The sequence below is a fragment of the Oncorhynchus clarkii genome, chromosome 11 (assembly GCF_045791955.1).
Source record: "Oncorhynchus clarkii lewisi isolate Uvic-CL-2024 chromosome 11, UVic_Ocla_1.0, whole genome shotgun sequence".
In the NCBI taxonomy this organism is placed as follows: Eukaryota; Metazoa; Chordata; class Actinopteri; order Salmoniformes; family Salmonidae; genus Oncorhynchus; species Oncorhynchus clarkii.
The window spans coordinates 11,386,319-11,413,728 of NC_092157.1; the positions used below are offsets into that span (position 1 = coordinate 11,386,319).

General features: G+C 50.0%; 1 protein-coding gene across 3 annotated transcripts in view; it reads left to right on the top strand.

Annotated features, from left to right (window-relative positions):
* LOC139420199 (receptor-type tyrosine-protein phosphatase mu-like) overlaps window positions 1-27,410 on the top strand; it is a 300,083-nt gene that overhangs the window by 254,818 nt on the left and 17,855 nt on the right. For all 3 annotated transcript variants that reach the window (XM_071170025.1, XM_071170026.1, XM_071170027.1), the window contains 6 exons: window positions 6,222-6,319; window positions 14,563-14,679; window positions 15,402-15,556; window positions 19,808-19,943; window positions 22,927-23,076; window positions 23,195-23,368. In XM_071170025.1, the coding sequence (XP_071026126.1) occupies window positions 6,222-6,319; window positions 14,563-14,679; window positions 15,402-15,556; window positions 19,808-19,943; window positions 22,927-23,076; window positions 23,195-23,368 (830 nt within the window). The remainder of the gene's footprint in view (window positions 1-6,221; window positions 6,320-14,562; window positions 14,680-15,401; window positions 15,557-19,807; window positions 19,944-22,926; window positions 23,077-23,194; window positions 23,369-27,410) is intronic.

The window sequence follows — 27,410 nt, forward strand, 5'->3', positions numbered from 1 at the left end:
GGTAGATGGGTAAAAAAATAAAAATAAATCTTCCATGAGCATGGTGAATTTATTAATTACACTTTGGATGGTGTATCAATGGGACGGAAGGAAACCGCTCAGGGATTTCACCATGAGGCCAATGATGACTATAAAACAGTTAGTTTAACTAGCTGTGATGGGAGACATCAAATCAAATCAAATTGTATTTGTCACATACACATGGTTAGCAGATGTTAATGCAAGTGTAGCGAAATGCTTGTGCTTCTAGTTCCGACAATGCAGTAATAACCAACAAGTAATCTAACTAACAATTCCAAAACTTCTGTCTTGTACACAGTGTAAGGGGATAAAGAATATGTACATAAGGATATATGAATGAGTGATGGTACAGAGCAGCATAGGCAAGATACAGTAGATGGTATCGAGTACAGTATATACATATGAGATGAGTATGTAAACAAAGTGGCATAGTTAAAGTGGCTAGTGATACATGTATTACATAAGGATACAGTCGATGATATATACAGTATATACGTATGCATATGAGATGAATAATGTAGGGTAAGTAACATTATATAAGGTAGCATTGTTTAAAGTGGCTAGTGATATATTTACATCATTTCCCATCAATTCCCATTATTAAAGTGGCTGGAGTTGAGTCAGTGTCAGTGTGTTGGCAGCAGCCACTCAGTGTTAGTGGTGGCTGTTTAACAGTCTGATGGCCTTGAGATAGAAGCTGTTTTTCAGTCTCTCGGTCCCAGCTTTGATGCACCTGTACTGACCTCGCCTTCTGGAAGATAGCGGGGTGAACAGGCAGTGGCTCGGGTGGTTGATGTCCTTGATGATCTTTATGGCCTTCCTGTGACATCGGGTGGTGTAGGTGTCCTGGAGGGCAGGTAGTTTGCCCCCGGTGATGCGTTGTGCAGACCTCACTACCCTCTGGAGAGCCTTACGGTTGAGGGCGGAGCAGTTGCCGTACCAGGCGGTGATACAGCCCGCCAGGATGCTCTCGATTGTGCATCTGTAGAAGTTTGTGAGTGCTTTTGGTGACAAGCCGAATTTCTTCAGCCTCCTGAGGTTGAAGAGGCGCTGCTGCGCCTTCTTCACAATGCTGTCTGTGTGAGTGGACCAATTCAGTTTGTCTGTGATGTGTATGCCGAGGAACTTAAAACTTGCTACCCTCTCCACTACTGTTCCATCGATGTGGATAGGGGGGTGTTCCCTCTGCTGTTTCCTGAAGTCCACAATCATCTCCTTAGTTTTGTTGACGTTGAGTGTGAGGTTATTTTCCTGACACCACACTCCGAGGGCCCTCACCTCCTCCCTGTAGGCCGTCTCGTCGTTGTTGGTAATCAAGCCTACCACTGTTGTGTCGTCCGCAAACTTGATGATTGAGTTGGAGGCGTGCGTGGCCACGCAGTCGTGGGTGAACAGGGAGTACAGGCTCAGAACGCACCCTTGTGGGGCCCCAGTGTTGAGGATCAGCGGGGAGGAGATGTTGTTGCCTACCCTCACCACCTGGGGGCGGCCCGTCAGGAAGTCCAGTACCCAGTTGCACAGGGCGGGGTCGAGACCCAGGGTCTCAAGCTTGATGACGAGCTTGGAGGGTACTATGGTGTTGAATGCCGAGCTGTAGTCAATGAACAGCATTCTCACATAGGTATTCCTCTTGTCCAGATGGGTTAGGGCAGTGTGCAGTGTGGTTGAGATTGCATCGTCTGTGGACCTATTTGGGCGGTAAGAAAATTGGAGTGGGTCTAGGGTGTCAGGTAGGGTGGAGGTGATATGGTCCTTGACTAGTCTCTCAAAGCACTTCATGATGACGGAAGTGAGTGCTACGGGGCGGTAGTCGTTTAGCTCAGTTACCTTAGCTTTCTTGGGAACAGGAACAATGGTGGCCCTCTTGAAGCATGTGGGAACAGCAGACTGGTATAGGGATTGATTGAATATGTCCGTAAACACACCGGCCAGCTGGTCTGCGCATGCTCTGAGGGCGCGGCTGGGGATGCCGTCTGGGCCTGCAGCCTTGCGAGGGTTAACACGTTTAAATGTCTTACTCACCTCGGCTGCAGTGAAGGAGAGACCGCATGTTTTCGTTGCAGGCCGTGTCAGTGGCACTGTATTGTCCTCAAAGCGGGCAAAAAAGTTATTTAGTCTGCCTGGGAGCAGGACATCCTGGTCCGTGACTGGGCTGGATTTCTTCCTGTAGTCCGTGATTGACTGTAGACCATGCCACATGCCTCTTGTGTCTGAGCCGTTGAATTGAGATTCTACTTTGTCTCTGTACTGACGCTTAGCTTGTTTGATAGCCTTGCGGAGGGAATAGCTGCACTGTTTGTATTCGGTCATGTTACCAGACACCTTGCCCTGATTAAAAGCAGTGGTTCGCGCTTTCAGTTTCACGCGAATGCTGCCATCAATCCACGGTTTCTGGTTAGGGAATGTTTTAATCGTTGCTATGGGAACGACATCTTCAACGCACGTTCTAATGAACTCGCACACCGAATCAGCGTATTCGTCAATGTTGTTGTCTGACGCAATACGAAACATGTCCCAGTCCACGTGATGGAAGCAGTCTTGGAGTGTGGAGTCAGCTTGGTCGGACCAGCGTTGGACAGACCTCAGCGTGGGAGCCTCTTGTTTTAGTTTCTGTCTGTAGGCAGGGATCAACAAAATGGAGTCGTGGTCAGCTTTTCCAAAAGGGGTGCGGGGCAGGGCCTTATATGCGTCACGGAAGTTAGAGTAACAATGATCCAAGGTCTTTCCACCCCTGGTTGCGCAATCGATATGCTGATAAAATTTAGGGAGTCTTGTTTTCAGATTAGCCTTGTTAAAATCCCCAGCTACAATGAATGCAGCCTCCGGATAAATGGTTTCCAGTTTGCAAAGACTCAAATAAAGTTCATTCAGAGCCATCGATGTGTCTGCTAGGGGGGGATATATACGGCTGTGATTATAATTGAAGAGAATTCTCTTGGTAGATAATGCGGTCTACATTTGATTGTGAGGAATTCTAAATCAGGTGAACAGAAGGATTTGAGTTCCTGTATGTTTCTTTCATCACACCATGTCACGTTAGCCATAAGGCATACGCCCCCGCCCCTCTTCTTACCAGAAAGATGTTTGTTTCTGTCTGCGCGATGCGTGGAGAAACCCGTTGGCTGCACCGCCTCGGATAGCGTCTCTCCAGTGAGCCACGTTTCCGTGAAGCAAAGAACGTTACAGTCTCTGATGTCCCTCTGGAATGCTACCCTCGGATTTCATCAACCTTGTTGTCAAGAGACTGGACATTGGCAAGAAGAATGCTATGGAGTGGTGCACGGTGTGCCCGTCTGACCAGAAGACCACCTCGTTTCCCTATTTTTCGGAGTCGTTTTTTTGGGTCGCTGCATGGGATCCACTCCGTTGTCCTGTTTGTAAGGCAGAACACAGGATACGCGTTGCGAAAAACATATTCTTGGTCGTACTGATGGTGAGTTGACGCTGATCTTATATTCAGTAGTTCTTCTCGACTGTATGTAATGAAACCTAAGATGACCTGGGGTACTAATGTAAGAAATAACACGTAAAAAAACAAAAAACTGCATAGTTTCCTAGGAACGCGGTAGGCTAGTTGAGAACAAGTTCTCATTTGCAACTGCGACCTGGCCAAGATAAGGCATAGCAGTGTGAACAGACAACACAGAGTTACACATGGAGTAAACAATTAACAAGTCAATAACACAGTAGAAAAAAGGGGAATCTATATACATTGTGTGCAAAAGGCATGAGAAGGTAGGCGAATAATTACAATTATGCAGATTAACACTGGAGTGATAAATGATCAGATGGTTATGTACAGGTAGAGATATTGGTGTGCAAAAGAGCAGAAAAATAAATAAATAAAACAGTATGGGGATGAGGTAGGTGAAAATGGGTGGGCTATTTACCAATAGACTATGTACAGCTGCAGCGATCGGTTAGCTGCTCAGATAGCAGATGTTTGAAGTTGGTGAGGGAGATAAAAGTCTCCAACTTCAGAGATTTTTGCAATTCGTTCCAGTCACAGGCAGCAGAGAACTGGAACGAAAGGCGGCCAAATGAGGTGTTGGCTTTAGGGATGATCAGTGAGATACACCTGCTGGAGCGCATGCTACGGATGGGTGTTGCCATCGTAACCAGTGAACTGAGATAAGGCGGAGCTTTACCTAGCATGGACTTGTAGATGACCTGGATCCAGTGGGTCTGGCAACGAATATGTAGCGAGGGCCAGCCGACTAGAGCATACAAGTCGCAGTGGTGGGTGGTATAAGGTGCTTTAGTGACAAAACGGATGGCACTGTGATAAACTGCATCCAGTTTGCTGAGTAGAGTGTTGGAAGCAATTTTGTAGATGACATCGCCGAAGTCGAGGATCGGTAGGATAGTCAGTTTTACTAGGGTAAGTTTGGCGGCGTGAGTGAAGGAGGCTTTGTTGCGGAATAGAAAGCCGACTCTTGATTTGATTTTCGATTGGAGATGTTTGATATGGGTCTGGAAGGAGAGTTTAGAGTCTAGCCAGACACCTAGGTACTTATAGATGTCCACATATTCAAGGTCGGAACCATCCAGGGTGGTGATGCTGGTCAGGCGTGCGGGTGCAGGCAGCGAACGGTTGAAAAGCATGCATTTGGTTTTACTAGCGTTTAAGAGCAGTTGGAGGCCACGGAAGGAGTGCTGTATGGCATTGAAGCTCGTTTGGAGGTTAGATAGCACAGTGTCCAAGGACGGGCCGGAACTATATAGAATGGTGTCGTCTGCGTAGAGGTGGATCAGGGAATCGCCCGCAGCATGAGAAACATCATTGATATATACAGAGAAAAGAGTCGGCCCGAGAATTGAACCCTGTGGCACCCCCATAGAGACTGCCAGAGGACCGGACAGCATGCCCTCCGATTTGACACACTGAACTCTGTCTGCAAAGTAATTGGTGAACCAGGCAAGGCAGTCATCCGAAAAACCGAGGCTACTGAGTCTGCCGATAAGAATACGGTGATTGACAGAGTCGAAAGCCTTGGCAAGGTCTATGAAGACGGCTGCACAGTACTGTCTTTTATCGATGGCGGTTATGATATCGTTTAGTACCTTGAGCGTGGCTGAGGTACACCTGTGACCGGCTTGGAAACCAGATTGCACAGCGGAGAAGGTACGGTGGGATTCGAGATGGTCAGTGACCTGTTTGTTGACTTGGCTTTCGAAGACCTTAGATAGGCAGGGCAGGATGGATATAGGTCTGTAACAGTTTGGGTCCAGGGTGTCGCCCCCTTTGAAGAGGGGGATGACTGCGGCGGCTTTCCAATCCTTGGGGATCTCAGACGATATGAAAGAGAGGTTGAACAGGCTGGTAATAGGGGTTGCGACAATGGCGGCGGATAGTTTCAGGAATAGAGGGTCCAGATTGTCAAGCCCAGCTGATTTGTACGGGTCCAGGTTTTGCAGCTCTTTCAGAACATCTGCTATCTGGATTTGGGTAAAGGAGAACCTGGAGAGGCTTGGGCGAGTAGCTGCGGGGGGGGGGGGGGGGGGGGGGGGGGGGGGGGGGGGGGGCTGTTGGCCGAGGTTGGAGTAGCCAGGCGGAAGGCATGGCCAGCCGTTGAGAAATGCTTGTTGAAGTTTTCGATAATCATGGATTTATCGGTGGTGACCGTGTTACCTAGCCTCAGTGCAGTGGGCAGCTGGGAGGAGGTGCTCTTGTTCTCCATGGACTTCACAGTGTCCCAGAACTTTTTGGAGTTGGAGCTACAGGATGCAAACTTCTGCCTGAAGAAGTTGGCTTTAGCTTTCCTGACTGACTGTGTGTATTGGTTCCTGACTTCCCTGAACAGTTGCATATCGCGGGGACTATACAGAATAAACAAATAAAAGACATGCATCCTGTTTTCAATAATGCCCCAAAATATAACTGGAAAAATGTGGCAAAGAAATTAATACAAAGCATTAGTTTTGAGGTAAATCCAACACATCACTGAATACCATTCTTCATATTTTCAAGTTATGTTATGGATATGCTTGTCATCGGCAAAGACTAGGGAGGAAAATCCACCTTTCAGCAGGACAATAACCTAAAACATCGCACTTTGTAACACAACAAAATGTGGGAGAGGGGGTTTGAATACTTTCTGAAGGCACTGTAGATAACATTGATAACATTGCTATCAGTATGGTCACAAAGGACTTCACGTACACTCAACCTCTCCCTCCCGTTCTCTTTCTCTCCTCAGGGCCCATGCAGGAGACTGTCTACGACTTCTGGAGGATGGTGTGGCAGGAGAACACGGCAACCATTGTCATGGTGACCAACCTGGTGGAGGTGGGAAGGGTGAGTACCATGAGACCCCAGCCACACACTCAGTACTGGTACATTTTTGTTGATTCAGCCAATAAAGAAATGAAAGAAACCAAATGGCCATATTCCAGCTAGTGGATGACAGAAACCCTGGGCCTGACATTATTCCAGCTAGAGGATTTTATTTATTTTTTATTATTTATTTTTTTTGTTTGAATTTTTACCCCTTTTTCTCCCCAATTTCGTGGTATCCAATTGTTGTAGTAGCTACTATCTTGTCTCATCGCTACAACTCCCGTACGGGCTCGGGAGAGACGAAGGTTGAAAGTCATGCGTCCTCCGATACACAACCCAACCAGCCGCACTGCTTCTTAACACAGCGCGCATCCAACCTGGAAGCCAGCCGCACCAATGTGTCGGAGGCTACACCGTGCACCTGGCAACCTTGGTTAGCGCGCACTGCGCCCGGCCCGCCACAGGAGTCGCCAGCTAGAGGATTACAGAAGCCCTGGGCCTGACATTATTCCAGCTAGAGGATTACAGAAACCCTGGGCCTGACATTATTCCAGCTAGTGGATTACAGAAACCCTGGGCCTGACATTATTCCAGCTAGAGGATTACAGAAACCCTGGGCATGACATTATTCCAGCTAGAGGATTACAGAAACCCTGGGCCTGACATTATTCCAGCTAGAGGATTACAGAAACCCTGGGCCTGACATTATTCCAGCTAGAGGATTACAGAAACCCTGGGCCTGACATTATTCCAGCTAGAGGATTACAGAAACCCTGGGCCTGACATTATTCCAGCTAGAAGATTACAGAAACCCTGGGCCTGACATTATTCCAGCTAGAGGATTACAGAAACCCTGGGCCTGACATTATTCCAGCTAGTGGATTACAGAAACCCTGGGCCTGACATTATTCCAGCTAGTGGATTACAGAAACCCTGGGCCTGACACTATTCCAGCTAGAGGATTACAGAAACCCTGGGCCTGACATTATTCCAGCTAGAGGATTACAGAAACCCTGGGCCTGACATTATTCCAGCTAGTGGATTACAGAAACCCTGGGCCTGACATTATTCCAGCTAGAGGATTACAGAAACCCTGGGCCTGACATTATTCCAGCTAGAGGATTACAGAAACCCTGGGCCTGACATTATTCCAGCTAGAGGATTACAGAAACCATTCCAGCTAGAGGATTACAGAAACCCTGGGCCTGACATTATTCCAGCTAGTAGATTACAGAAACCCTGGGCCTGACATTATTCCAGCTAGAGGATTACATAAACCCTGGGCCTGACATTATTCCAGCTAGAGGATTACAGAAACCCTGGGCCTGACATTATTCCAGCTAGAGGATTACAGAAACCCTGGGCCTGACATTATTCCAGCTAGTGGATTACAGAAACCCTGGGCCTGACATTATTCCAGCTAGAGGATTACAGACACCATTCCAGCTAGAGGATTACAGAAACCCTGGGCCTGACATTATTCCAGCTAGTAGATTACAGAAACCCTGGGCCTGACATTATTCCAGCTAGAGGATTACAGAAACCCTGGGCTTGACATCATTCCAGCTAGAGGATTACAGAAACCCTGGGCCTGACATTATTCCAGCTAGAGGATTACAGAAACCCTGGGCCTGGCATTTTATATCCACTGGAGACTCTAGGCAATGTCACGTGTTGATGCAGACCTTGTTCAATCCTATTAACAATTGTTTAAGCCTTTAGAGGCGTGATCAGAGAGTGATCTGACCTGTTAGTGGAATAATCTCTCTAAAGCGGTCAAACCCATAACACCACACACACACTGACAGAGAGGACATGCTTAACCTGTCTGTGGCTCGTTTAAGATCCCCAACACCCAGTGGCACCATATCGCATCAGCAAAAGAGGATCCGTGATGCACGTCCCCAGAGAGTTAGCCAAGAGGTTGAATCCTCCCACCACCTAGCAGAGCCACCACCTGGTGCTATTGTTTTAACCCCTCAGCCCTGGCCATCCCATCTCACCCCCTGTTGAGTCTCCATTCTCCAGACCCCTTCAGTGGGCTGACAGCAGGCAGTCTCTTCCACCATAATAATAAAAACCACTCGCTCCACAGCCATCACCATCTGCTAGGCTGCTTCACCGCTGATGAACTCTGGGAAATCCCTTCTCCCAGGCTCCTGTCGCTCGCTTTCATGCCAAGCTGTTTAGTTTTGATTTCCATCCAGACTCTTTTCTGTTTTTACTTGGCGGTAGAGGGATGACGGAGAAAGTAACACAACCCCAGATGATGTGTTTGTGACTGGCGCAGGCAGCCACGCACCCGGCGCAGGCAGCCAAGCACCCGGCGCAGGCAGCCAAGCACCCGGCGCAGGCAGCCAGGCACCCGGCGCAGGCAGCCAGGCACCCGGCGCAGGCAGCCAGGCACCCGGCGCAGGCAGCCTGGCACCCAAAGCAGGCAGCCTGGCACCCAAAGCAGGCAGCCAGGCACCCAAAGCAGGCAGCCAGGCACCCAAAGCAGGCAGCCAGGCACCCAAAGCAGGCAGCCACGCACCCAAAGCAGGCAGCCACGCACCCAAAGCAGGCAGCCACCCAAAGCATATCGCATCATAGCTGTCCGACACAGTCAGGGTTTATGGTTAAACAGGATATTTCAACCAAGACTTAATCTAGACAATGCTCCTCAGAGATTAGCTAGCAGCAGTGTCAGGGAGATCTGAGAGGCTGGAGGATCTGGACTTGAGCTCCATACTGTTTATTTTGATAGTGTCACTGGATACCCAAACCTCATTTCACTGATAATCAGGGCTGAAGCTACAGTCAGCTCCACAGGGATCCCCTACACTTTATTTACCCTGTCATATGGCGGCGAGGTGTCTAGTAAGATACGGATAGATAGCTAATCGTATTACCATGTCATCCTCCCAGTCTTTTAGTGTGAACCTTAAAACATAAATAGACTATGTGACACTATGTGACCAAAAATGGTACTCCGTATTACCCTGTTGAACCTCTCGTATCACAGATCATCTACGTCATCCCACTTCCTCTCAGAACAGTCGCCTGCTACGCCCTGAGGTCCCCACATGCTTACTCAGTGTGGGGCCTCTAAGGAAACTCCTAAGAAAGCCGCTTTAGGAAACGTATAAGATCATCTTAAAATGGTCTCCAATGACGTTGAGATTCCTCTCAAAGGCTATACCAGGAAACAGTGTGTAACAGGACCTGATGAGGGCCTGCGGAAGCATATTCATGCCACCTACTTAAGAAAATGGCTTCCATGACCTGAATGGAGAACTATACCAACTAAATGTAATTTGAGCAGCCCAGTACTGTAGAGACGTGCTATACAATACTACAGTACACCATCATAAACCATGTATTACAATCGATCATGCTTGTTCTCGACTGGTCTAACTGGTTAAATAAAGGTGTTCTCAATTGGTCTACCTGGTTAAATAAAGGTGTTCTCAACTGGCCTACCTGGTTAAATAAAGGTGTTCTCAACTGGCCTACCTGGTTAAATAAAGGTGTTCTCAACTGGCGTACCTGGTTAAATAAAGGTGTTCTCAACTGGCCGACCTGGTTAAATAAAGGTGTTCTCAACTGGTCTAAATAAAGGTGAAATAAAAATGCTCAAAACAAACCATTAAAATGGTTTATCTCAATGGTGCTTCCATCGTTCTCTAACAAGTAACTTGCTAATGTGTGTGGGGGGGGGGGGGGGGGCACTCAGAGTATTATGCTGTATCACTCTCTCCATGATCAACACTGTCACAGAAGACCGAAAGAAAAACATTTCCCAGTGCCACCGCCATTTAAGAAAACAGATATCCTTATCACAGTTATACAGTCCTTTCTGGTCCTCTCCAGAGAAGCAACCAGTGACGGTAACTATGGTGGAGCTTCCGGGAAAAAATATACATTAAAACACAATTATATCACCAATTAGAATAATTACCAGTATCAGGGAGGGAGGGAACAGGGGACAGAGACAGATGAAGAGAAGGAGAAATGCAGAGGATAAGGATGATCCAGAGAGTGAGAAGATGAGACTGGTGACAGGAGAGGACGAAGGGAGTGAGGGAGGGAACAGAGTGAGGGAGAAGGAGAGAGAGAATATGAGGCTGGTGACAGGAGAGGACGAAGGGAGTGAGGGAGGGAACAGAGTGAGGGAGAAGGAAGGAGAGAGAATATGAGGCTGGTGACAGGAGAGGACGAAGGGAGTGAGGGAGGGAACAGAGTGAGGGAGAAGGAAGGAGAGAGAAGATGAGGCTGGTGACAGGAGAGGACGAAGGGAGGGAGGGAGAAGGAGAGAGAGAGATGAGGGAGAAGGAGAGAGAGAGATGAGGCTGGTGACAGAGGAGAGGGCAGAGGGAGTGAGGGATGGAACAGAGTGAGGGAGGAGAGGAGAGAAAAGATGAGGCTGGTGACAGAGGAGAGGACGAAGGGAGTGAGGGAGGGAACAGAGTGGGGGATGGGAAGGAGAGAGAGAAGATGGGGCTGGTGACAGGAGAGGACGAAGGGAGTGAGTGAGGGAACAGTGAGAGAGGGAGAAGGAGAGAGAGCGAGGAGGCTGGTGACAGGGCAGAGGGAGTGAGGGAGGGAACAGAGTGAGGGAGGGAGAAGGAGAGAGAGCGATGAGGCTGGTGACAGAGGAGAGGGCAGAGGGAGTGAGGGAGGGAACAGAGTGAGGGAGGGAGAAGGAGAGAGAGATGAGGCTGGTGACAGAGGAGAGGACAGAGGGAGGGAGAAGGAGAGAGAAGATGAGGCTGGTGACAAATCAAATCAAATCAAATTTTATTTGTCACATACACATGGTTAGCAGATGTTAATGCGAGTGTAGCGAAATGCTTGTGCTTCTAGTTCCGACAATGCAGTAATAACAAGTAATCTAACTAACAATTCCAAAACTACTGTCTTGTACACAGTGTAAGGGGATAAAGAATATGTACATAAGGATATATGAATGAGTGATGGTACAGAGCAGCATAGGCAAGATACAGTAGATGGTATCGGGTACAGTATGTACAAATGAGATGAGTATGTAAACAAAGTGGCATAGTATAGTATAAAGTGGCTAGTGATACATGTATTACATAAGGATACCGTCGATGATATAGAGTACAGTATATACGTATGCGTATGAGATGAATAATGTAGGGTAAGTAACATTTATATAAGGTAGCATTGTTTAAAGTGGCTAGTGATATATTTACATCATTTCCCATCAATTCCCATTATTAAAGTGGCTGGAGTTGAGTCAGTGTCAGTGTGTTGGCAGCAGCCACTCAGTGTTAGTGGTGGCTGTTTAACAGTCTGATGGCCTTGAGATAGAAGCTGTTTTTCAGTCTCTCGGTCCCAGCTTTGATGCACCTGTACTGACCTCGCCTTCTGGATGATAGCGGGGTGAACAGGCAGTGGCTCGGGTGGTTGATGTCCTTGATGATCTTTATGGCCTTCCTGTGACATCGGGTGGTGTAGGTGTCCTGGAGGGCAGGTAGTTTGCCCCCGGTGATGCGTTGTGCAGACCTCACTACCCTCTGGAGAGCCTTACGGTTGAGGGCGGTGCAGTTGCCATACCAGGCGGTGATACAGCCCGCCAGGATGCTCTCGATTGTGCATCTGTAGAAGTTTGTGAGTGCTTTTGGTGACAAGCCGAATTTCTTCAGCCTCCTGAGGTTGAAGAGGCGCTGCTGCGCCTTCTTCACGATGCTGTCTGTGTGAGTGGACCAATTCAGTTTGTCTGTGATGTGTATGCCGAGGAACTTAAAACTTGCTACCCTCTCCACTACTGTTCCATCGATGTGGATAGGGGGGTGTTCCCTCTGCTGTTTCCTGAAGTCCACAATCATCTCCTTAGTTTTGTTGACGTTGAGTGTGAGGTTGTTTTCCTGACACCACACTCCGAGGGCCCTCACCTCCTCCCTGTAGGCCGTCTCATCGTTGTTGGTAATCAAGCCTACCACTGTTGTGTCGTCCGCAAACTTGATGATTGAGTTGGAGGCGTGCGTGGCCACGCAGTCGTGGGTGAACAGGGAGTACAGGAGAGGGCTCAGAACGCAACCTTGTGGGGCCCCAGTGTTGAGGATCAGCGGGGAGGAGATGTTGTTGCCTACCCTCACCACCTGGGGGCGGCCCGTCAGGAAGTCCAGTACCCAGTTGCACAGGGCGGGGTCGAGACCCAGGGTCTCGAGCTTGATGACGAGCTTGGAGGGTACTATGGTGTTGAATGCCGAGCTGTAGTCGATGAACAGCATTCTCACATAGGTATTCCTCTTGTCCAGATGGGTTAGGGCAGTGTGCAGTGTGGTTGAGATTGCATCGTCTGTGGACCTATTTGGGCGGTAAGCAAATTGGAGTGGGTCTAGGGTGTCAGGTAGGGTGGAGGTGATATGGTCCTTGACTAGTCTCTCAAAGCACTTCATGATGACGGATGTGAGTGCTACGGGGCGGTAGTCATTTAGCTCAGTTACCTTAGCTTTCTTGGGAACAGGAACAATGGTGGCCCTCTTGAAGCATGTGGGAACAGCAGACTGGTATAGGGATTGATTGAATATGTCCGTAAACACACCGGCCAGCTGGTCTGCGCATGCTCTGAGGGCGCGGCTGGGGATGCCATCTGGGCCTGCAGCCTTGCGAGGGTTAACACGTTTAAATGTCTTACTCACCTCGGCTGCAGTGAAGGAGAGACCGCATGTTTTCGTTGCAGGCCGTGTCAGTGGCACTGTATTGTCCTCAAAGCGGGCAAAAAAGTTATTTAGTCTGCCTGGGAGCAAGACATCCTGGTCCGTGACTGGGCTGGGTTTCTTCCTGTAGTCCGTGATTGACTGTAGACCCTGCCACATGCCTCTTGTGTCTGAGCCGACAGAGGACTGAGGGAGGGAGTGAGTGAGTGAGAAGGAGGGATAGTGTCAGAAAAATGAAATGAAAGATCATGACAGTGTATCAATATGAAAAAGAAACAAAGGCTTGAGCTGATCAATGGTGAATTCTGAAGTAACTGTACTACTGTATATAATAGAGACAATAAGCCTCTTGCTGTGTAGGATGGGCCAGATAAGTGAGGTGACGCTCTCACAGAATCTGCACTGTGCGACTTCTAGTGTCCCCTTAGAGTTCACAACCTCTTAATGAAGAAAGAGCCCAGTGGTGCAGTATGGGTAATTAGAGCGTGGAAATTGAGCACCTGCCCAAACACAGAGGAGGGCTATCTGCCTGCCGCCATCTGAGACACCGTCAAGATGTTACTCATTGGTTGCATCTCAAATGGTACACTTTCCCCTTTGTAGTACACTACTTCTGGCCAGGGCCAAAGTAATGCACTATACAGGGAATATGGTGCCAAAAGTAGGGCACTTTACAGAGAATATGTTGCCAAAAGTAGTGCACTATACAGAGAATATGGTGCCAAAAGTAGTGCACTATACAGAGAATATGGTGCCAAAAGTAGTGCACTATACAGAGAATATGGTGCCAAAAGTAGGGCGCTATACAGGGAATATGGTGCCAAAAGTAGTGCACTATACAGAGAATATGGTGCCAAAAGTAGGGCACTATACAGGGAATATGGTGCCAAAAGTAGGGCGCTATACAGAGAATATGTTGCCAAAAGTAGGGCACTATACAGAGAACATGCTCGCAAAAGTAGGGCACTATACAGAGAATATGGTGCCAAAAGTAGGGCGCTATACAGAGAATATGGTGCCAAAAGTAGTGCACTATACAGGGAATAGGGTGCCAAAAGTAGTGCGCTATACAGAGAATATGGTGTCAAAAGTAGGGCGCTATACAGAGAATATGGTGCCAAAAGTAGTGCGCTATACAGGGAATATGGTGCCAAAAGTAGGGCGCTATACAGCGAATAGGGTGCCAAAAGTAGGGCGCTATACAGCGAATATGGTGCCATTTCAGACACACACCACAAGTGGTTGTCCTCTAAAAGCATTGGGACGTCTGTGTTTTGTGTTTTCAACATTAGTATTCTAGGTTGCCCAGAATTCACTGAGAGCATAATTATGTTCTGAAACTTAAAGAAGAAAAGAGTATAAGACCGTTGAGTTGACTCACAACAACAGCATATCAAACAATGTCCACAATAAACACCTTCCTTCAGTAGCATGCACACACTCATCCCAAGAACATCTCAGGCAGGTTTCCACCTTGAAGGAAGTTATTTCACCATGGGCGTGCGTGCTGGAGCGTGTGTGTATTGTGGACAGAGGTTGTTGACAAGCCTCTACTGCGGTCAGGTCATCCCATTACACCCTGTGTCCCCTCAGGTGAAGTGCTGTAAGTACTGGCCTGACGACACTGAAATCTACAGGGACATGAAGGTGACCCTCATCGAGACACAGCTGCTGTCAGAGTACGTCATCAGGACCTTCGCTGTGGAAAAGGTAGGGACACTGCACTTGATCATGATAGTGGAAGTCAATCATTGCGTTGTATTATAGTGTAGTGTTTAGCATGTATTGTGCCTAGGTTTGACAGATCGTCAAGTTGTACCGGGTGTGTCTTACTCCTTGCACCCACCTAGGCAATGCCCAGCTACCAACTACTTTACTGAGTGTTCCTAGTGGCGTCCTCCGTAATAGGCCCATCTGTCTTTAAGAATGCCTGTCTGTCGGTCTAATCATTTTTAGTGTTTATCATCCTATTGTACTCCAGGCTGCTACCAGGCCTTTCCACTATATTCCCCTGAGCTGTGAATATTTCCCCTGGGGCGTGTGTGTGTGTGTGGCGTGCATGCTCAAGGCTCTGACGGGTGTCCGCCCTGCCGTCTGTATTCAGCCTGCTCGCTGTGTGTGTGAATCATCACTGTTCTCCAGCTGTTCTTCTCCTGTTTCAATCCCCCCCAGAGATGGGCTTTGTCATCAGTGTCCCTGTCTCCCTGTTCTGCTCAAGAACAAGATCAAAATGCTGCTTAGGAGGAAGGGGGAGAGAGGGAGATAGGAGAGAGATGGGTCTGTTTGGGGAGTGGGTAGACCTCAGCTGCAGTCATCATTGTTAGCCACCCTCGGTGTTCATGCCTGGTGTGTGTCACAACAAGACCTCTCAACAGTTTGTTACTTGTGAATCCAAATGAAGTATTCAACTATGTTTTCTCTTGTCTCTCCAGAGGGGAGCCCATGAGATCCGGGAGATCCGTCAGTTCCACTTCACTGGCTGGCCAGACCACGGGGTACCCTACCACACCACCGGCCTGCTGGGCTTCGTACGCAGGGTGAAGTCAAAGACCCCTGCCAATGCCGGGCCCATGGTGGTCCACTGCAGGTCAGACCGACTCACACACTCATTCTGTCTGACTAGCTGGTTGGCTGGTTAACTGGTTGGTTAGCTGGCTGGTTAACTGGTTGGTTGGTTGGTTGGCTGGTTAAATGGTTGGTTGGCTGGCTGGTTAACTGGTTGGTTGGCTGGCTGGTTAACTGGTTGGTTGGTTGGCTGGCTGGCTGGCTGGTTAACTGGCTGGCTGGCTGGCTGGTTAACTGGTTGGTTGGCTGGCTGGCTGGTTAACTGGTTGGTTGGTTGGCTGGCTGGCTGGTTAACTGGTTGGTTGGTTGGTTGGCTGACTGGTTAAATGGTTGGTTGGTTGGCTGGCTGGTTAAATGGTTGGTTGGTTGGCTGGCTGGTTAAATGGTTGGTTGGTTGGCTGGCTGGTTAACTGGTTGGTTGGTTGGCTGGCTGGTTAACTGGTTGGTTGGTTGGCTGGCTGGTTAACTGGTTGGTTGGTTGGCTGGCTGGTTAACTGGTTGGTTGGTTGGCTGGCTGGTTAACTGGTTGGTTGGCTGGCTGGCTGGTTAACTGGTTGGTTGGCTGGCTGGCTGGTTAACTGGTTGGTTGGCTGGCTGGCTGGCTGGTTAACTGGTTGGTTGTCTGGCTAACTGGCTGGTTAACTGGTTGGTTGGCTGGCTGGCTGTTTAACTGGTTGGTTGGTTGGCTGGTTAACTGGTTAGTTGGCTGGCTGGCTGGCTGGCTGGTTAACTGGTTGGTTGGCTGGTTAACTGGTTGGTTGGCTGGCTGGTTAAGTGGTTGGTTGGTTGGTCTGTTGGCTGACTGGTTAAATGGTTGGTTGGCTGACTGGTTAAATGGTTGGTTGGTTGGCTGGCTGGTTAACTGGTTGGCTGGCTGGCTGGTTAACTGGTTGGTTGGCTGGCTGGTTAACTGGTTGGTTGGCTGGCTGGCTGGTTAACTGGTTGGTTGGCTGGCTGGCTGGTTAACTGGTTGGTTGGTTGGTTGGCTGACCGGTTGGCTGGTTAACTGGTTGGCTGGCTGGCTGTTTAACTGGTTGGTTGGTTGGCTGGCTGGCTGACCGGTTGGCTGGTTAACTGGTTGTCTGGCTCCCCAGTTGGCTGGTTAACTGGTTGGTTGGTTGGTTGGTTGGTTGGCTGGCTGTTTAACTGGTTGGTTGGCTGGCTGTTTAACTGGTTGGCTGGCTCCCCAGTTGGCTGGTTAACTGGTTGGTTGGCTGGCTGGCTGACCAGTTGGCTGGTTAACTGGTTAACTGGTTGGCTGGTTAACTGGTTAACTGGTTGGCTGGCTCCCCAGTTGGCTGGTTAACTGGTTGGTTGGCTGGCTGGTTAACTGGTTGGCTGGCTCCCCAGTTGGCTGGTTGGCTGGCTGGTTAACTGGTTGGCTGGCTCCCCAGTTGGCTGGTTAACTGGTTGGTTGGCTGGCTGGTTAACTGGTTGGCTGGCTCCCCAGTTGGCTGGTTAACTGGTTGGCTGGCTCCCCAGTTGGCTGGTTAACTGGTTGGCTGGCTGGCTGGTTAACTGGTTGGCTGGCTGGCTGGTTAACTGGTTGGTTGGCTGGCTGGTTAACTGGTTGGCTGGCTCCCCAGTTGGCTGGTTAACTGGTTGGTTGGCTGGCTGGTTAACTGGTTGGTTGGTTGGCTGGCTGGTTAACTGGTTGGCTGGCTCCCCAGTTGGCTGGCTGGCTGGTTAACTGGTTGGTTGGCTGGCTGGTTAACTGGTTGGCTGGCTGGCTGGTTAACTGGTTGGCTGGCTGGTTGGCTGGCTCCCCAGTTGGCTGGTTAACTGGTTGGTTGGCTGGCTGGTTAACTGGTTGGCTGGCTCCCCAGTTGGCTGGTTAACTGGTTGGCTGACTCCCCATTTGGCTGGTTAACTGGTTGGCTGGCTCCCCAGTTGGCTGGTTAACTGGTTGGTTGGCTGGCTCCCCAGTTGGCTGGTTAACTGGTTGGTTGGCTGGCTGGTTAACTGGTTGGCTGGCTCCCCAGTTGGCTGGTTAACTGGTTGGCTGGCTCCCCAGTTGGCTGGTTAACTGGTTGGTTGGCTCCCCAGTTGGCTGGTTAACTGGTTGGTTGGCTCCCCAGTTGGCTGGTTAACTGGTTGGTTGGCTCCCCAGTTGGCTGGATAACTGGTTGGTTGGCTGGCTGGTTAACTGGTTGGCTCGCTCGCTCCCCAGTTGGCTGGTTAACTGGTTGGTTGGCTGGCTGGTTAACTGGTTGGCTGGCTCCCCAGTTGGCTGGTTAACTGGTTGGCTGGCTCCCCAGTTGGCTGGTTAACTGGTTGGCTGGCTGGCTGGTTAACTGGTTGGCTGGCTGGCTGGTTAACTGGTTGGTTGGCTGGCTGGTTAACTGGTTGGCTGGCTCCCCAGTTGGCTGGTTAACTGGTTGGTTGGCTGGCTGGTTAACTGGTTGGTTGGCTGGCTGGTTAACTGGTTGGCTGGCTCCCCAGTTGGCTGGCTGGCTGGTTAACTGGTTGGTTGGCTGGCTGGTTAACTGGTTGGCTGGCTGGCTGGTTAACTGGTTGGCTGGCTGGTTGGCTGGCTCCCCAGTTGGCTGGTTAACTGGTTGGTTGGCTGGCTGGTTAACTGGTTGGCTGGCTCCCCAGTTGGCTGGTTAACTGGTTGGTTGGCTGGCTGGTTAACTGGTTGGTTGGTTGGCTGGCTGGTTAACTGGTTGGCTGGCTCCCCAGTTGGCTGGCTGGCTGGTTAACTGGTTGGTTGGCTGGCTGGTTAACTGGTTGGCTGGCTGGCTGGTTAACTGGTTGGCTGGCTGGTTGGCTGGCTCCCCAGTTGGCTGGTTAACTGGTTGGTTGGCTGGCTGGTTAACTGGTTGGCTGGCTCCCCAGTTGGCTGGTTAACTGGTTGGCTGACTCCCCATTTGGCTGGTTAACTGGTTGGCTGGCTCCCCAGTTGGCTGGTTAACTGGTTGGTTGGCTGGCTCCCCAGTTGGCTGGTTAACTGGTTGGTTGGCTGGCTGGTTAACTGGTTGGCTGGCTCCCCAGTTGGCTGGTTAACTGGTTGGCTGGCTCCCCAGTTGGCTGGTTAACTGGTTGGTTGGCTCCCCAGTTGGCTGGTTAACTGGTTGGTTGGCTCCCCAGTTGGCTGGTTAACTGGTTGGTTGGCTCCCCAGTTGGCTGGATAACTGGTTGGTTGGCTGGCTGGTTAACTGGTTGGCTCGCTCCCCAGTTGGCTGGTTAACTGGTTGGTTGGCTGGCTGGTTAACTGGTTGGCTGGCTCCCCAGTTGGCTGGTTAACTGGTTGGCTGGCTCCCCAGTTGGCTGGTTAACTGGTTGGCTGGCTGGCTGGTTAACTGGTTGGCTGGCTGGCTGGTTAACTGGTTGGTTGGCTGGCTGGTTAACTGGTTGGCTGGCTCCCCAGTTGGCTGGTTAACTGGTTGGTTGGCTGGCTGGTTAACTGGTTGGTTGGCTGGCTGGTTAACTGGTTGGCTGGCTCCCCAGTTGGCTGGCTGGCTGGTTAACTGGTTGGTTGGCTGGCTGGTTAACTGGTTGGCTGGCTGGCTGGTTAACTGGTTGGCTGGCTGGTTGGCTGGCTCCCCAGTTGGCTGGTTAACTGGTTGGTTGGCTGGCTGGTTAACTGGTTGGCTGGCTCCCCAGTTGGCTGGTTAACTGGTTGGCTGACTCCCCATTTGGCTGGTTAACTGGTTGGCTGGCTCCCCAGTTGGCTGGTTAACTGGTTGGTTGGCTGGCTCCCCAGTTGGCTGGTTAACTGGTTGGTTGGCTGGCTGGTTAACTGGTTGGCTGGCTCCCCAGTTGGCTGGTTAACTGGTTGGCTGGCTCCCCAGTTGGATGGTTAACTGGTTGGTTGGCTCCCCAGTTGGCTGGTTAACTGGTTGGTTGGCTCCCCAGTTGGCTGGTTAACTGGTTGGTTGGCTCCCCAGTTGGCTGGATAACTGGTTGGTTGGCTGGCTGGTTAACTGGTTGGCTCGCTCCCCAGTTGGCTGGTTAGCTGGTTGGTTGGCTGGCTGGTTAACTGGCTGGTTGGCTGGATAAAGCTGTTTCTCTTTCTGTCTCTTTTGCTCTCCCCTCCATTTGGTATGACTCAGAAAGACATAGCTAATGGATACTAATACAAAGTTAACAGCCACACTAAATAAAGTGGATCTGCTATTGTCCGTCACACCCGTAGCTGTTTGGACTCTCATGCATGTCTTGCCCTGATGTTTTCCATACAAATAGTCCCAGATATTTTGGCAACCAGTGCTTTACTATAAAGAGTGTTCCCACATGTGCTTTGGTTCTCACGCTGTGTCTGTGTTCTCAGTGCTGGGGCGGGCAGGACTGGCTGTTTCATCGTGATTGACATCATGCTCGACATGGCGGAGAGAGAGGGTGTGGTCGACATCTACAACTGTGTGAGAGAGCTGCGCTCACGAAGAGTTAACATGGTCCAGACAGAGGTAAGAATGACATTGTCCTCGCTTGAACCCAAACACACAGGACCAAAATGGAAGTCTTTTGACTTTTTGTGTATATAATCCTCGGTAGTATTGGTATACGTCTGTTTCCTGGTGTCGCATTTTTACGTATTTGAAATTGTTTAAGCTTTAGATGCGGTTTAGCAAATGACTTGACCCAAATACGCTACTGTTTGTCTTGATATATTTAGAACTATCTTATTACTAGCCACCCATTCTAAAAGTGACTGCAGCTCTTTCAGTGATGCAGTGATTTCCCTTGCTGTGGTAGCTGACGTGTATAACGTTGAGTCATCAGTGTACATAGACACACAGGCTTTACTCAATGCTGCTGGTAGTCATTAGTAAAAATGTAAATGTATGCAAGTCGGAATTAGTTTTTCATTGTTTGATTTAATTTCCATTATTTTAATATATATAAACTGAAAAATGTATAGCTGCAAAGCTACTACAAGAGTTTTCTTGGAGGACATACAGAATGGTAGAAATGACACAAAAGGCCAGTTCGTGTCTTATCATAATAGTTCACTGTATTTTGGTGACAACCGTATGGCCTGCAAATCCCTTTCACCTTCAACTCCACATCTAAGGACAAGAGGGTGATGTCACTTAACCTGGAAACACTGACCCTCCACTCCCAAGTTGAGACGTTTCTGAAATGTCATATAATAAATTATTTACGTCAAGCCTGGGGCCTTTTCCCCTGAGAAGACGAGCGGGAGAGGGAGACAGGGAAAGCGAGAGTAAGTGTGGAAGTATTGACAGAGGAGAGAGAGGTCAATGGGAGTGGTCACTGTGGAGGCGACACAAACTGTGTCCCAAATGACACCCTATGGGCTTTGGGCAGAAGTAGTGCACTACTTAGAGAATAAAGTGCCTTGGGATGCAGCACAGTCTTAGGAAACAACATAAGAGACGGCGTGAGAGACAGACAGACAGGGTGAGAGACAGACAGACAGACAGGGTGAGAGACAGACAGACAGACAGGGTGAGAGACAGACAGACAGACAGACAGGGTGAGAGACAGACAGGGTGAGAGACAGACAGACAGACAGGGTGAGAGACAGACAGACAGACAGGGTGAGAGACAGACAGACAGACAGGGTGAGAGACAGACAGACAGACAGGGTGAGAGACAGACAGACAGACAGGGTGAGAGACAGACAGACAGACAGGGTGAGAGACAGACAGACAGACAGGGTGAGAGACAGACAGACAGACAGACAGGGTGAGAGACAGACAGACAGACAGGGTGAGAGACAGACAGACAGACAGGGTGAGAGACAGACAGACAGGGTGAAAGAGACAGACAGACAGACAGACAGACAGGGTGAGAGACAGACAGACAGACAGGGTGAGAGACAGACAGACAGACAGACAGACAGACAGACAGACAGGGTGAGAGACACAGACAGGGTGAGAGAGACAGACAGACAGACAGACGCACGGTGCGAGACAGACAGACAGGGTGCGAGACAGACAGACAGGGTGCGAGACAGACAGACAGATGCACGGCACGAGAGACAGACAGACGCAATGCGCGAGAGAGAGAGAGAGACGCACGGCGCGAGAGAGTGAGACACAAGGGGTGAAAGACAGACAGATAGACAGGGTGAGAGAGAGACAGGCAGGGTGGGAGACAGACAGGGTGAGAGACACACAGGGTGAGAGAGAGACACACAGGATGAGTGCGAGACAGACAGGGTGCGAGACAGACAGACAGACAGGGTGCGAGACAGACAGACAGACGCACGGCGCGAGAGACACAGACAGACGCACGGCGCAAGAGACAGACAGACGCACGGCGCAAGAGACAGACAGACGCACGGCGCGAGAGAGAGAGAGAGACGCACGGCGCGAGAGAGAGAGAGACGCACGGCGCGAGAGAGAGAGAGTGTGCAAATGTGGTAAGATTAGGAAGGTAAGGCAATAAATAGGCCATAGAGGTTGAAATAATTACATACCCACAAATTAGTGGGTATGCCTCTTCGGCTAGCCGGGAGATGGGCCTAGCTCGAGGCTAGCTCAAGGCTAACTGGTGCTTGCTTCGGGACAGAGGCGTTAAGCAGTAGCTACTCAGTTGCAGTTAGCTATCTGCGATGATCCGGTGTAATGGCCCAGAGCTTGCGGCAGGAATCCGGTGATGTGGTGGAGAAAAGAAGTCTGATAGGCTTTGGGTTGATATCGCGCTGTGCAGACTGGCACCTACCTTTTTTAATGTTTTAATTTTTTATTTTACCTTTATTTAACTAGGCAAGTCAGTTAAGAACAAATTCTTATTTTCAATGACGGCCTAGGAACAGTGGGTTAACTACCTGTTCAGGGGCAGAACGACAGATTTGTACCTTGTCAGCTCGGGGATTTGAACTTGCAACCTTCCGGTTACTAAAGCTGGCTGGCGTCTGAACTAAAGGTGAAGACCGCTAGCCGTGGCTAACAGTGACTACTAGCTAGTAGCTAGTTAGCTGGCTAGCTCCTGATGGAGGTTCCAGTTATAACGTATAAAAATAGCAGATCCGTACCACATTGGGTGAGACGGGTTGCAGGATTGTATATTTAGATCGTAGGTAGAAAGTGAGATTAAAAATATATACAAAAAAAAACGACTAAACCGACTATTTACGTGGGACAAGACGAGCACGCCGCCATCTTGGATCGACTCGATTCTATTCTACGGAGTCATTTACTTTATGTTCATATTCTTATATTTTCTTATTTCTTATTGTTGTAAAAAAGGACCCCGCAAGTAAGCATTTCATTGGACGATGTATACCATGCATATTCCGTACATACGACTAATACAAGTTTAAACATAAACTGGCTTGAGTCAGTCATCACTGTTGTTAGGTCGTCTTTCTGGCAGTGTTCACTACCTGCACTTTAATGGCGATGTGAGTCCTTCCTGTTCAGGTGTAGCATGGCTGTCTGTCCCTCACTATATCTTGGGCCCTCCTCTGTCCTACAGGAGCAGTATGTGTTCATCCACGACGCCATCTTGGAGGCGTGTCTGTGCGGGGACACCACCGTCCCAGCCAACCAGCTACGATCAGTCTACTATGACATGAACCGCCTGGACCCCCAGACCAACTCCAGCCAGATCAAAGAGGAGTTCAGGGTATGTGGCTTGGGCCTGCGTGTGTGCATTGTTCATCATACGTGGATATGTGGTATATTAGTGGACTTCACTCATGTCCAATTGTGTCTTGGAGTGCTCATATCCCCCCTCCCTCCAGACCCTGAACATGGTGACTCCTACGTTGCGTGTGGAGGACTGCAGCATCGCCCTGCTCCCCAGGAACCACGAGAAGAACCGCTGCATGGACGTCCTCCCGCCAGACCGCTGTCTGCCCTTCCTCATCACCATCGACGGAGAGAGTTCCAACTACATTAACGCTGCCCTCATGGACGTACGTCACACACACACACACACACACACACACACACACACACACACACAGGAGCACACAGGATCACACATACACACACAGGAACACACATGCACACACACAGGAGCACACATGCACACACACAGGAGCACACATATACATACACACACACACACAGGAACACACACACACACACAGGAACACACACACAGGAACACACACACAGGAACACACACACAGGAACACACACACACACAGGAACACACACACACACATACATGAACTTGAGCACACTCGCTCGTAACCTTTTTTAATGACTTGCCATGTCAGTCCGTGTGTAAGTCATTAGATGTAAATGTACTGCTGGAAAAGTTGATACTAAAACTGTTCTTTTTTTATCGTTGTGGTGAAATATAATCATGTAGATTGGTCAGTGTTCAGTCAGTATTCTACATATAGGGCAGATTTGCCACACACAGAGTGAAATGCGTACACACAGAGTGAGACACACACACACACACACACACACACACACACACACAGAGTGAAACGCTCACACACAGAGTGAAACGCACACGCAGAGTGAGACGCACACGCAGAGTGAGACGCACACACACACACAGAGAGTGAAATGCACGCGCAGAGTGAGACACACACACAGAGTGAAACGCACACGCAGAGTGAGACACACACACAGAGTGAGTGAGACACACGCGCAGAGTGAGACACACGCGCAGAGTGAGACACACGCGCAGAGTGAGACACACGCGCAGAGTGAGACACACGCGCAGAGTGAGACACACACACACAGAGTGAGTGAGACACACAGAGTGAGTGAGACACACACACGCAGAGTGAGTGTGAGTGAGACACACACAGAGTGAGTGAGACACACACACGCAGAGTGAGTGAGACACACACACGCAGAGTGAGTGAGACACACACACGCAGAGTGAGTGAGACACACACACGCAGAGTGAGTGAGACACACACACGCAGAGTGAGTGAGACACACACACGCAGAGTGAGACACACACACGCAGAGTGAGTGTGAGTGAGACACACGCAGAGTGAGTGTGAGTGAGACACACGCAGAGTGAGTGTGAGTGAGTGTGAGTGAGACACACACAGAGTGAGTGAGACACACACACAGAGTGAGTGAGACACACACACAGAGTGAGTGAGACACACACACAGAGTGAGTGAGACACACACACAGAGTGAGTGAGACACACACACAGAGTGAGTGAGACACACACACAGAGTGAGTGAGACACACACACGCAGAGTGAGTGTGAGTGAGACACACGCAGAGTGAGTGTGAGTGAGACACGCACAGGGAGTGTGAGTGAGTGAGACACACACACACAGATTGAGTGAGACACACACAGAGAGTGAGTAAGAGACACACACACACACACAGTGAGAGAGAGACACACAGAGTGAGTGAGAGACACACACAGAGTGAGTGAGAGACACACACAGAGTGAGGTGAGAGACACACACAGAGTGAGGTGAGAGACACCCACAGAGTGAGGTGAGAGACACCCACAGAGTGAGGTGAGAGACACCCACAGAGTGAGGTGAGAGACACCCACAGAGTGAGGTGAGAGACACCCACAGAGTGAGGTGAGAGACACCCACAGAGTGAGGTGAGAGACACCCACAGAGTGAGGTGAGAGACACCCACAGAGTGAGGTGAGAGACACCCACAGAGTGAGGTGAGAGACACCCACAGAGTGAGGTGAGAGACACCCACAGAGTGAGGTGAGAGACACCCACAGAGTGAGGTGAGAGACACCCACAGAGTGAGGTGAGAGACACCCACAGAGTGAGGTGAGAGACACCCACAGAGTGAGGTGAGAGACACCCACAGAGTGAGGTGAGAGACACCCACAGAGTGAGGTGAGAGACACCCACAGAGTGAGGTGAGAGACACCCACAGAGTGAGGTGAGAGACACCCACAGAGTGAGGTGAGAGACACCCACAGAGTGAGGTGAGAGACGCACACAGAGTTAGTGAGTGAGAGAGACGCAAACGCACACACAGTGAGTGAGAGAGAGACGCACAGAGTGAGTGAGAGAGAGACGCACAAAGTGAGTGAGAGAGAGACGCACAGAGTGAGTGAGAGACACACACAGAGTGAGTGAGAGACACACACGGAGTGAGTGAGAGACACACACGGAGTGAGTGAGAGACACACGCGGAGTGAGTGAGAGACGCACATGCAGAGTGAGTGAGACACACGCAGAGTGAGTGGGACACGCAGAGTGAGACACACGCGCAGAGTGAGACACACACACACACAGATTGAGTGTGAGTGAGACACACACAGAGTGAGTGAGACACACACACAGAGTGAGTGAGACACACACACGCAGAGTGAGTGTGAGTGAGGCACACACACAGAGTGAGTGAGACACACACACAGAGTGAGTGAGACACACACGCAGAGTGAGTGTGAGTGAGACACACGCAGAGTGAGTGTGAGTGAGACACACGCAGAGTGAGTGTGAGTAAGACACGCACAGGGAGTGTGAGTGAGTGAGACACACACACACACAGATTGAGTGAGACACACACACAGAGAGTGAGTAAGAGACACACACACACAGAGAGTGAGTAAGAGACACACACACACACACAGTGAGAGAGACACACAGAGTGAGAGAGACACACAGTGAGTGAGAGACACACACAGTGAGTGAGAGACACACACAGAGTGAGTGAGAGACACACACAGAGTGAGTGAGAGACACACACGGAGTGAGTGAGAGACACACACGGAGTGAGTGAGAGACACACACGGAGTGAGTGAGAGACACACACGGAGTGAGTGAGAGACACAAACTGAGTGAGTGAGAGACACACACGGAGTGAGTGAGAGACACACACGGAGTGAGTGAGAGACACACACGGAGTGAGTGAGAGACACACACAGAGTGAGTGAGAGACACACACAGAGTGAGTGAGAGACACACACAGAGTGAGTGAGAGACACACACAGAGTGAGTGAGAGACACACACAGAGTGAGTGAGAGACACACACAGAGTGAGTGAGAGACACACACAGAGTGAGTGAGACACACACACAGAGTGAGTGAGACACACACACAGAGTGAGTGAGAGACACACACAGAGAGTGAAACACGCACACGCAGAGTGAGACACACACACACACACACAGAGTGAGTGAGACACACACAGAGTGAGTGAGACACACACAGAGTGAGTGAGACACACACAGATTGAGTGAGACACACACACAGATTGAGTGAGACACACACACAGTGAGTGAGAGACACACACGGAGTGAGTGAGAGACACACACGGAGTGAGTGAGAGACACACACGGAGTGAGTGAGAGACACACACGGAGTGAGTGAGAGACACACACGGAGTGAGTGAGAGACACACACGGAGTGAGTGAGAGACACACACAGAGTGAGTGAGAGACACACACAGAGTGAGTGAGAGACACACACAGAGTGAGTGAGAGACACCCACAGAGTGAGTGAGAGACACCCACAGAGTGAGTGAGAGACACCCACAGAGTGAGTGAGAGACACCCACAGAGTGAGTGAGAGACACCCACAGAGTGAGTGAGAGACACCCACAGAGTGAGTGAGTGAGAGACACCCACAGAGTGAGTGAGTGAGAGACACCCACAGAGTGAGTGAGTGAGAGACACCCACAGAGTGAGTGAGTGAGAGACACCCACAGAGTGAGTGAGTGAGAGACACCCACAGAGTGAGTGAGTGAGAGACACCCACAGAGTGAGGTGAGAGACGCACACAGAGTTAGTGAGTGAGAGAGACGCAAACGCACACACAGTGAGTGAGAGAGAGACGCACAGAGTGAGTGAGAGAGAGACTCACAGAGTGAGTGAGAGAGAGACGCACAGAGTGAGTGAGAGAGAGACGCACAGAGTGAGTGAGAGACACACACGGAGTGAGTGAGAGACACACACGGAGTGAGTGAGAGACACACGCGGAGTGAGTGAGAGACACACATGCAGAGTGAGTGAGACACACGCAGAGTGAGTGAGACACGCAGAGTGAG